The following is a 12,275-nucleotide window of genomic DNA, read 5'->3' as shown; positions in this document are numbered from 1 at the left end:
ACACGGCTCACATGCACTCATGTTATTGTATCCAATAATATAACACTGACCTTTAGTCTTTACAATGTATAATGCAATGGTAAAATGAAAAAAAATTTTCAATAAGAATAAAATCTGGCACTATACAATTCTTGCCAATTTTATAAGGAATGTCCAAAAATATTAAAAATTCCTAATAAATTTAATGGATAAGTTTTCATTTTTCCTTGTAGAAAAGCTGAAAAATTAATAAAGAAAACCCCATTTCAGCTTATACAGAAGAAAGTATTATTAAAATTGTAATTTAAATAATTAGCTTTCACATATTTATTTCTATTCTTATTTCTAATCAAAATATCACTCCAAAACTTGGGTTAAACTTATCCTTGCTTGAACAGAGACTGGAAGGTACTAAAATAAACTATCATCTTTAATTATTTTATATTTCAATCTTACCTGTCTTTTAGCTTTGTTAATTCCAAAACTCCAGTGTCAACAACATCTGATCCTGAAATAATGGACAGGTCAAGACCTGGAGGAAGTATCATTCCCCCACCATACATTGCCATGTTAAGATATCGATAAGGTTTTTCAAAATCTATAATCTCATTGTATGTATCATAGAGGGAACTATAACTACCATCCAAGTCTGGAGAAATAGCGATAGTTGTTTTTGGTTGTTCACACAGTTTTTTCACCTCATCTGATATTGTTGATTCAATTGAATCTGAACCATTTTCTGTGAAATCACTGCTGCTGCATAAAGATTTATCACCTTCAAACGTATGGACTGTCTGAAGTAAATGTACATCACCATGATCTTCAAGATCACTTGTTGGAAAAATTGTAGATTGTGGAATTGTTTCAACCAAATTTTCAAGTTTATGTTCATTTATGTGCTTAGAGTATAAACAACTAAATTTCTTGATTTCATTACAGTTGTACAAGGGCTGTGTATCATATAACAAGTGCTGGTAATCACTCTTACTTGCAATGGAGAGACTGGCATCTGAGCTGAGTTTATCTCTCAAAACACAGACTTCCCTTTCTTTTAACTGAGAGTTTTCACTCTGGTCAAGGGATTCTTTCACAGATGGTTCAGAAATATTTAGTGTTATGTTTCCATTTAAATCAGCACTCACAGAATCCATAAAAATACCCTTCTCAAAATTATGTTTAAATGAATCTGAACCAAGGCTAATCCGATTGATATTACTTAAGTCTGAGAATTGTAATTTCTCATCTTTCCGAAGCTCAGGACTTAAAACATTTTCCTTGTCTATATTCTTTACAATATGTGAAGAAGACTCTTCACCTACTACACAGATTTTTTTACTATCATGTTCCCTTTCAAGATGGACCTCAGATAATTTATCACTAGCATTTGATTGAAAATGCTGTTCTGTGGTGGATGTGTTTAATTTATCAGACAAGGTGTCCCCATTTACTAAACAAAGAACATTATTGCCCAATGATGTTGAATTTTCTGACTGAACCTCAAACCTGGTTATTATATCTGGCACACTCTCTTGTTTCTGAGGTTGTAAGCTTTCATATGGAGATTTCAAGTCATTACTTTCACTACTTGACTTTTGTTTTAAATTTTCATCTTTTGAGATAATGAAAGTATCACCCACATGATCAATATGTGCTGCACACACTTTATTGGCTTTTGTATCAACAACAGAAAGTTTATCTTTCACCAGAAAACTGAGTATGTTTGAAGATGATGAATTCCTTGAAATTTCTCCATTTTCTTGATACCTTTCTATTGATATAGATTCTTTGGCTTTTATAGGGTCAAGGTGCTTAACATCAATCTTTTTATTTGGGATGTCTTCATTCTCAAACTTAATAGCAATGCTATCATCCATTGTTTCATTTGAAGTGATACTTGAGTTAGAAGGTGAAGGACGGTAGTTCACAATTTGTCTAGGTATCTTACTAGCAGTTTCTATAGTTTCAAAGTGTTTAGAGTTAGATATAGTAACTGGACTACCTCTGACAAAATCACCTGTCATAGATTTTTTCTTCCCTGATATATTAGAATCATGCACTCTCATTGGCGTATTGTTAGTAGAGCGAGACACAGCAGAGAAGTGGAGATTTGGAGATCGTCCATGTGGATGGTGTACAGGAGAAGAAGAATGACACCTAGTAGGAATAGCTGAAGCTAAGTGTTCTCTTTTTGGAGGAGGTCTAACCATATAAATACCAGATTTTAAACGCTGTGCCTCTGCTGATTCTGTGGGAAACTCTACAGCATCCTTTTTTTTTTCCATCTGAACTTCTTCCATCTGGCCAGCTACAACTGATAATCCACTCACTAGATTGCTTCTTCCAGAATCTCCAAGCTTCTTCATCACACTTGTAACCATGGAAACAGGGACATGAAGACAAAGATTTATAATGGAGCAGTATTGGTAAGAATTCAGCAACAGCTGGGCAAACTGAATGTTAAGTTCTTTTTCATACAACTGAGTAAAAACTTTCTCAATCTTTAGCAAAGAATATCTGGCTAAACTCCCATCAATAAAGTAGACATAAATATCGTTTTTGTGACAGTAAGTATCTTTGATCCCTGAAAAAAATTAAAACAATCTTAGAAGGGATAAATGTCAAACAATGAGCCATATTGTTTAAAACAAAAACTGACAAAGTTCATTTGGAATGTTCCTCACTAGTACATAATTTTTTTTTTTCTAAATCATATTTTTTTTTTATTCTTAAGATAGAAACACTACAGTGATTCATTTTAACTGCACAAATAAAGCTGTGATTTAAAAGACTAGATCCTGGATTCAGAAATTTGACAATATATCCAAAAGAACGATTTGTCATAATTTTGAGTAGCACTTTTTGTAATTCAATGAAAAATACTTCTGTTCACAAATAGTTATTATGCTAACTTAATCACTTTTTTAAACCAGATTAAATGAAACAGCACCTCTGTGTATTTAAAAATAACTCTAAATCTTATATTTAAAATAATAATATAATTGTTCAGTGTAAGTGTATAGCACATTACATTATCAAGTAAACTCCAATAAAAATCTAACCAATACTAACAGAAAAACTGAAAACATATTAGTTAATAAGATGCTTTCTACTGTATGTTTTTGTACAGGAATTTATTTGTACACAAGTGATTTTCCTCTTACTTCATAACATTTATATTTTGTATGTGCATTACTTTAATTATGTCATTTTTTACACATTTGTGCCTATATAGTTGAGGTTTGTGTGTGTTCACACAAGTAGCATATATACTTTGTGGATCTTAAGCTCATTTTAAAGTTAATTTCAATATTCCAACAAGTTAATTTTCCTTAAAACCTTAAATTCTAACTAATATAACTTAATGATATTTAATCTGCATTATCACTGTTTTCAAAAATAAACTGTTCATTTTGTGAACTTTATCTTATTTCAGTGATACAAAAGAACATTTATAGATCTGTAATATTACATCATAATAATACAATAATTTTTATCAACTCTCTCTTTCCTGGCCCTATACAGGTTTCCAGTATAAATATAACAACATTTCTAGCATTTGAATTTCCACTTCTTGCAAGTTTCAAACTGCTGATAACAAGGATTTTTACTCATTACCAGAACTCATCAGTTCAACTGAGTTTACAACAGGGTGTGTAGCCAAGATGCTATTATATACTAGAAACTCAAAAAGGGCCAATACAAGAGAGTTGGTCAAACTTATTATCAGTCTTATTGTGATGTAATCTCAGACAAAATAACAACCTGAAACCAAACAAGAAAACACAAAGTACCATATATTTGTACATACTGTTATTTTTTACATTAAAGTTAAGATTAAATTGAATAAAATTGTTTCAGTAACTAACAACAAAATACCAAATTGGAATTCACTTTGCCAACTTAAAATTAAATTATTAAAAATGAATAGAAAAATACATACATAACAGTAAATTGTTGAAAAGCTGTATTGGTTTTACCAGTATGCCATTTTGAGTAACTTTGTTTTAAGTATTGTTTAGAATACCTATAAATTATGTAAGTAACAAGTCACTAATCTTTTTTTAGGGAAAAATGCATTATAATGACAGGTAGGTGGAATGTTTTATTTTTCAATTCATAATACTTTTATCATATATATGTATAGAATCAGATTAATATATTTGAGTTACATATAACATTTAACTGGGAAAAATGTACAGTTCAACTAAATCTGAAGCAGATTCAAGTTAATTAATGTCTTTCACACAAACATTTTGTTTCCAAGAAAATGAGAAATTATACATCACTGCAGATGACATTTTATTTCATTTGATAAATAAGCTTTGATACCAAATGACTTATTCATGTTTCAAATGTGTGCATTTGTGTGTGTGTGTGTGTGTGTGTGTGTGTGTTAAATGTGTTTGGATAGGTTGATAAATAACTCATTAAATTTTAAAGGTAACATGCTGTATTTTTAACAGTCAGTCTAATGAGCTATTGAGCATAAGGTGAAGAAATACTAAATGCAAAATTCTGATGTTGTTTTGACATACAAATACTAACAGTTTTTAGTTGCATTTTGCATTTTAATTAAATAAAATAAGTGATGATAATTACTAAGTACAACAAGAACTAAAACACAGTTTCAAACTGATAAATTTTGACATATTTTTTGCACTTTATTACTGGTTACAAATAATTATTAAATTAAAGGTAAGACATAAGCTATCTACTAAACACTAACAGAACTTTAAATATGTTTAAATACCTGTAATTTCATTGTTCCAGAGAATAACTTCAGCCAATCTTGGATCAATTATGTATACTCCACGATCACTCCATGTAAAGAGAAGAGGTAAACCATCTCTGCAATTTGTCAAATTCTACCTTTATTTTTGCATTTAACAGTTTCTTCCACATAAAAAAAGTGCATAAACACAAGTTAAGATTGTCGAAAAAATTTATTCTACAACATCCTGCATATTTTTTCACCTATTTCTGTATAGTGAAAAATAATGGTGATGTGATTTGAATTTTTCCTTCATAAGTTCTACAAGACTTCTAGAAACCACTGAAATAAAACTTAACAATAATAATTATAAACAAAAGGTAACAATCTTACTTAAAGACCAGACCTGTCTATTTTAAAACATCTTTAAAGCCTAAACAACAAATACTGCATCACTTATCAGTAAAGTACCTTCAGTCATTTAGGTTTAACCTATTAAAGTCAAGAGTTGATGGGATAAAATACTGAAAAACAATGCACTCTTCAAAATCATCAACAGTTGCTGCCTATAAATGGCCTTCAATTATGAGTTCATTCACACATTTTTTAGAAATCAATAAAATAAAAGAACTGAGATGGTACTCAATGATTCAATGGCTTACATGGTTAAAGCATCTGTCCAGTTTGCAAAGTCACAAACTTAAATTCAACATGGTTTCAGTTTTAACTAAATACTGAAAACACTAGTGTTATTTCCATTTAAACCCAATATACTTTGAAATGAAATTTCTGATTCAAGCTACTTTCCTGTTTTCATAGCTTAACACATATACAGCACCCAAAACAAAAATATATATACAAAATGAAAAATTTAAGAAATGCATTTATAAATGACAAAATCTGGCAAGTTAAAATTTATTAAAATCCCTTGAAATAAGTACTTTCATCCCATCATTAGTGTTCAAAAGACATAATGAGTTAGCCTAACAATGTTTAGAGACCTTTCTCTTAAATACAACACTAGTGCTAAATTTAAAACTTAAGCTGAAAGATTTTTAAGAAAGTAGCTAACTAAAATGCAAACTAACATTAAATGAAACTATAAAAAAAACTATTATGCTGTGCCCTTGGCAACTTTAAATTTCAGAGTTAAAATGGCAATCCTTCACTTCATTTTTAAGTAAGCTTCTTACGAAAGACAGTTTAAATTATAACACAAAAAATCTTACAAGTTGTTAAACATTTATCATTCTTTTGCATTTTAAATAGTAATTTTAAACCTCCAATTAAATCAATTTATTATTAAATGCCAGGAAAAAGGTTATAAGGACTTACTCAGTCCATATGGTGTGTAGCTTAACAAAGGCTACAGACTGTGGCCTGCAGTGCATATCAGGACTTGGTGGAACATACTCTTTCCTGAAAAATAAAATATCTAACGTGTTAACATTACTATCCTTGATAAAGGTGTGATAAAAAAATAAAAATTTGGATAGTATAAAATATAAACCATCTTAAATTTGGGAAAAATCTTAATCAAATTCAAACGTTCTTTAAATGTGTGACTTTGCTTATTTTTGCATTTTTTAAAACTGTACAACTATTTTTTGTTACTTTTAAAATGCTGGTAACATAAGAGCAACAAGGAAAACAAAAGACCAAATTCAAACAAATAGTATATTACATTTGCATAAGTGAAGTTTAACATAAATAATTTAACCTTTTAGCATTCATATTCTATGGCAAAATTTACTAAATTTTTAACTGTTTCACAACAAGCACTTTAGACTTCTAGAATTTTTTTGTAATCATAATAAATGGAGTAAAGTAAAAATAACAGTTTATTTTCTTGCAAGGTTAAACATTTACAAATTTCTCACCACTCAATTTCTAAAAGATTAAAAGAACTACAGCAGCAAAGGATTATAATTTTTTTCCCATCCTGTTACTCTGAAATCACCTGGTACTATGGTAAATCCATTTTCTAAAGTAAAAAAAAATTACATATACATTTTTATTAATCCTAGGCAGAGTATTCATGATAAGTATACTGAAATGGTCAGCAACTGCTGTTGTAAAAAACAGAAATATAGAGGATGATGTTTCAAACGTCTTCCATCTTCTGAAGTCACATGGCCTTGATAACTAGGCAACATTGATGGAATTTGTTGTCTAGCTTTCAAGACAATATTGAAAAATGTGCTCTTGGGCAATCATAGCTTAGAATTCATGCTAAGGGGTAGAATACATTGAATGATGAGTACATTAATAAATAACATTAGTTGTAAACACTAAAGGTAGAAATTACAAGGTATGTTACCAAAGTTTTATTACAATAATTCTCCCATAAGAATGTTTTCTGAAGCTTTGGAATGACAACCCACCAAACTAACTTCAAGCCAAAGGATAAAATTATAAAGAATTTTCTACTATTTTAAAACAAGCTAATCAATTGGTTTGGTTTGTTTTGAATTTCATGTAAAGCTACTTGAGAGTTATCTGAACTAGTCGTACCTAATTTAGCAGTGATAGACTAGAGGGAAGGCAGCTAGTCAATACTAACCACTATTAATTCTTGGGCTACTCTTTTACCAACAAATAGTGATATTGACTGTATCATTATAAGACCCCCACAGCCGAAAGGGTGAGCATGTTTGGTGATAGAGATTCAAATATGCAACCTGCAAATTATGAGTCAAGTGCCCTAACCACCAGGTCATGCTAGGCCAAGGTAATCAATATTCATAAATAATCAGATAAAAAATGGTTGTAAAGAAAAGTAAGAAACATACCTAAAAGTTACCAAGGATGTAGGCAACATAGTCAAAGCCTGTTTAAACTGGTGAGTATTTTGTACTTGTCCTTTGATATCCACCTGAATATAAAAATTAATTATTCTGTTATATTGAAGTTACAAGCTATTTATGATTTTAAAAGAAATCTACATATTCAGAAAAGTGATAGGTAAAATTACAGGATAATTCAAGCTTTTACTAAATTGCATCTTAGAATATAGTCTACTCTGGCCTTTATAACCAGCGAAATAGTCAATAAAATTCGAATTTTCAATATTAACTTTACAATAAGTTGTTTCAGATATCCTTGCAAACCTATATTCAGGCTATCTATACTAGCCATTCCTAATTTTAAACTGACAGATTAGAGGGAAGACAGCAAGTCAACAAGACCCACTGCCAATTCTTGAGTTAATATAATCAAATAGTGTGAGATTGTACATTCACTCTTATAATGCACCCCACAGCCACAAAATGCAGATCACAGTTTTCCATGAGTCATGAACCAAAGGCCCTTGGAATTACAGACCAGTATAACCACAAGGCCATACCAAGACCAGATGAGCTTGGACTTTGTTATTTAGTAGAATGAGTAGTATAACAACCAGGAACAAGCTCAAGATTAAGCTTAACACTTCAACACATTTCTAGAAATATGCACATAAAGGAAGACTAAAATATTATTTATAATTATGATATCTTCCCATGAAAAAAAAATTGAAATGTTCTGACAGAAACAAACTTATAGAATAATAATAGCAAACTTTATCCCTTCTTAACTAAAGCATTATCACAGTAACATATATTGATGTAATACAAATAATGGGATGAACTGACAATAGTAAATAATTGTACTGAAGTCACCAACCTCTTTAGGATGGCAAAGAATAATCAGGTTACATGATCTTTAGTGTTACTAAAACAGTCATCTTGGTTAGCATCTGCTAAAAGAGAAGGTTGATTAACTTATTATGCTTGTGTTTGTAAGAAAGGTTTATAGGTTATCAGGCAGTTCCCTAGAGGTAAATCTAAATAATAATTGATTGCAGAATATAATTTAGGTCTTTACAATTACCCTGAGTGTTGTGAATGAGATTAAGTTCCATCATAATATAGCCTGAGTTAAAGAATGTGAATGTAGATATAAACAACAGTGACTGGAAGAACAAATTTCATGTAACAAATATAGTGTTACACAAAACACAATTGGTACTTCTAAAGATTAATGTTACAATTTTTTGTCTTCATACCAGCCCCATCAAAAATTTGGCAAAAATAATTTCATATCTAACAATTGTTTCTAAATCAGTAGAATAAGTGGGATGATCTTGTGATAGGTGGTATAAGTATAATGCAGGTATTGTAATATTATTTTGCTTTATACATAGAAAACAAATTAAACTGCATAACCTCATACATCATTTCAATCAAGGTACATGTATCAGAGTAGTTTGATACTCCAGAAAAAGTTCATGATGATAATTTTAAGAATCACCTGTTTTTGCTTAAATAACAATAATTTCAAGGTGCAAGGTATACCAATCAATAATTTCAAGGTGCAAGGTATACCAATCAATAATTTCAAGGTGCAAGGTATACCAATCAATAATTTCAAGGTGCAAAGTATACCAATTAATTATTTACAGAAAACTAAAATCCTTGATCAATAATCCCTGAAGTTTTAATGAAGAAAGCTTTGCATTCAATCTCTCTCATGCATACAAGCTGCACATGGGTTTGCTGAAAGTCATGAACACAAATACTGGTCTCAACAAAATCACAAGTGGTAAACTTTCTCTAGCAAGAGTTGAGTTTTTAGCTTAAAAACATTTTGCATAAAAACCAACAGTAGTAATGTGTAGCAGTAATTTTTTATACAATTTACCTTTTCTTAACACAAAATAATTAAATCGTAATACGTTTTTTTTACACCTTTTAAATTAGCATTGTGATAAAAAAACACAAGTTTGGAGAAATTTTCCACAATTTTTACTGTTTATTCACAATACACCATACTGTCATACCATTTCAAAATGTGGAGTTATGATGCTTGAGATAACTTTTATTCAAGAAAGTAGTAAAGCTTGACAAACATAAAATCATGTTGTATAATTATTTAATAATCTTTATCCATCTGTGGTAGTATAGAAATAATGTGCAAGCAATTCCAAATGTCATCTTTATTTTACACCAAAAGCTTGAAGTTTGTTAAAATGCGCAAAATGAATTGTTGTTAACAAGAGGGTTAGGTAGTTGGCAACAGAAAATTGTGTTTTCTTCATCAAGTCTAGTGATTAATGTCTAAAATTTCTCTAGGCACCTTACATACAAATGACAGACAGTTTTAGTTGTCCAAGCCAGACTTACATAACATTTTACCCATTCAAATTTAATTATATGCATAATACAAATCAGATTTTACCTCCCAGAGTCTAGAACCAGGTCGTGCTGCAAATATTGTGGGTGGGTCCTGTGGCTTTGTGTTGGGGTAAAAGCAAGCTCCATACTCCCCTTCTCGGAGTTTCTTTCCAATCTGCGAATACTGTTCCCTGTTAAAAATTAACAATTTAATTTTGGTCTTTATTCAAGTACATTACAAATTTTTGTTACTCATCCAAAATTGCACAATGGCATTAGGAGGAATGAAAGAAGCCATATTAATTGCTTTTAACCTTTAAAAAATTTATTTTAAATACATCATTTAAAAGCCCACAAAATTAAATTTTAAACCAATATTATTGTAAGCAAAAATAAAAAACTAGCTTTTTACTCCAAACAAATGAAAATAATGTTATTTGTGCCAAATCTTCCCCATTACAACTTCATCAGGGATAAACATTCAAGTCTCTACAGGACCCTTGTTGTCCTTAAATTATATGTATAATTACAATGCTTCAAGTACTACCTAACACTTGTGAAATAAATGATACAACTAATGTAAGTCTTTACAGACCAAAACCTAAAAAAAATGCTTACCTGATTGTATGACAAACATAACAACGAGTAAAATCTGAAACTAACAGATGTTCCTGTGCCATGTCAAGTTGGACAATGCGAGTTTCCAGGCGCAACAAGATGGAGGAAGAGATCTGAAACAGGTTCTTGGCCTATCAAAATTTTACAAATGTTTAAAAGTTACTGTTTTTCTTAATCTTTAGGCAGCTTTCTTTAAAATCTTTCCACTGAAGTAATTTAAACCTACAAAAACTAGTTTTATCTAAAATGTCATGCAATATGATAAAATATTCATTATGTTGATATGTACCATAATTTTATTCATTGTCTTTCTATTTTGATATTAAATTTTAAGGTCAAAATTTATTGCTAGTTCTAAATTAAAGCCTTAGTATCAAAATTTGAGGCTCATTACAGTTTTATATCTTGTTATTCTCAAATTTTATTTCAGTTAGCACTCTGGACCAGGGTAAAAATAAAGGATGAAAACGAAAATGAAGGTTTTAAAGGTTTCACTCGAAGTCTTGATTTAGTGACTCTACACACTGTACACAGTTCAGTGCCTAAGTCTTTAAAAAAGTTATAATCATTGTTTCCAGTACATAAAAATTCTTAGATCACTATGCCCACTACAAGCCTGAATAATTAATTTTTAAATACTTTTGTAGGAATTTGTTTTAAACTTTTTTTGAGATATGTGTACATCACTCATCTAGCATTAAATTACTGGTCTTGTATTGTTACTTTATAATAAGTGTTTACAAATAAAATCTATCTTATTAGATCATATTTTTGCTTGGTCAGTGACTTCCACAGAATTCAAAGAGAACTTAACACATGTTCTACAAGAAACAGCTTTCAATTTCACTTATCAACAACATTATCAAGAACTATTTGGACAGACTTTACATCCCTTCAGTGTTACAGTTTGATGTACTTAAGCTACCTGTGTATCCTACTTTGCCATCTATTGAGATTCATAGCTTTCAGTTCAAAAGAAAACTGAAACAGCTTTTTTGTAGCAGACTTTTCCAAAAGTGTTGTTCAGATTTATGTTCAGTTCATTTGAACAGTTTCTCTGGCACCACAACACTCAAGTATCTATCTTTTATGTCAGTGCTGTAAATGAGCCTATATAGGATTGAAAGTATACTGCACTTGTAATGTTCTTCAAATGCAGTAAATTCTTAAACATACATATCCATCTACCCTATTTAAAACAATGTATGGTGTACCCCCTTAATTTTTGTATCATCCAGAAAATGTTAGACGTATTACAGAAACTGTACTCATCCAATGATGGAAACCAGCTTTAAAACTAATCAGTTAACCTATATTTACTTCTAAAAACTTAAGTGGTAGCTTTTGAGGTAAACTGCCAGTAGATGTGTTTTGGTTAAAGCCTGAAGAAGACTAAGTTAACAAGATACTTTTATATGTTTGTAACAGATTTTATTCTGAGGAATAAGTTTTATGATATTCCAAAAGAATACAAAATATTATACTATAAACCAATAGCTTCAAAAATACCTATACACGAAGGCATTTCCTATAAATGTAAAATTATGAACTTACAGATGTTTTAGCTATTTTCCAAATACTTGAGATGAAGATTTTTTATTTTGATGAAAAATAGAGGATTTTGTGTATTTGATATATTTTTAGAAAAGTCTATAGTGCTGAGAGAACAAACTCTTTTTTCTTCCTTTGATTTTAAATGCTTCCAACTATTGTTTTATTTCAGCATATAGGTCCACGTTTCCACCCTGTACATTAGGACTGGCCATACTTAACATTTTATAAGTCTCTTCTTCAGTCCTTGTTTGACCTCCTGA

General features: G+C 30.2%; 1 protein-coding gene across 4 annotated transcripts in view; it reads right to left on the bottom strand.

The window, feature by feature from the left end:
- Nucleotides 1-12,275, bottom strand: part of LOC106458744 — an 80,348-nt gene that overhangs the window by 39,021 nt on the left and 29,052 nt on the right. For 3 of the 4 annotated variants that reach the window (XM_022385049.1, XM_022385051.1, XM_013918283.2), the window contains exons 6-11: nucleotides 10,462-10,592; nucleotides 9,908-10,034; nucleotides 7,483-7,565; nucleotides 6,026-6,109; nucleotides 4,730-4,827; nucleotides 436-2,560 (exon numbers count right to left, since the gene is read on the bottom strand). In XM_022385049.1, coding sequence (XP_022240757.1) covers nucleotides 436-2,560; nucleotides 4,730-4,827; nucleotides 6,026-6,109; nucleotides 7,483-7,565; nucleotides 9,908-10,034; nucleotides 10,462-10,592 — 2,648 coding nt within the window. The remainder of the gene's footprint in view (nucleotides 1-435; nucleotides 2,561-4,729; nucleotides 4,828-6,025; nucleotides 6,110-7,482; nucleotides 7,566-9,907; nucleotides 10,035-10,461; nucleotides 10,593-12,275) is intronic. The other variant, XM_022385050.1, reaches the window with a different exon arrangement.

Source organism: Limulus polyphemus, unplaced genomic scaffold (genome assembly GCF_000517525.1).
Source record: "Limulus polyphemus unplaced genomic scaffold, Limulus_polyphemus-2.1.2 Scaffold507, whole genome shotgun sequence".
NCBI classification, from domain to species: Eukaryota; Metazoa; Arthropoda; class Merostomata; order Xiphosura; family Limulidae; genus Limulus; species Limulus polyphemus.
Note: the sequence above shows the minus strand (reverse complement) of the source record. Positions and strands in the feature narration are given on the sequence as shown.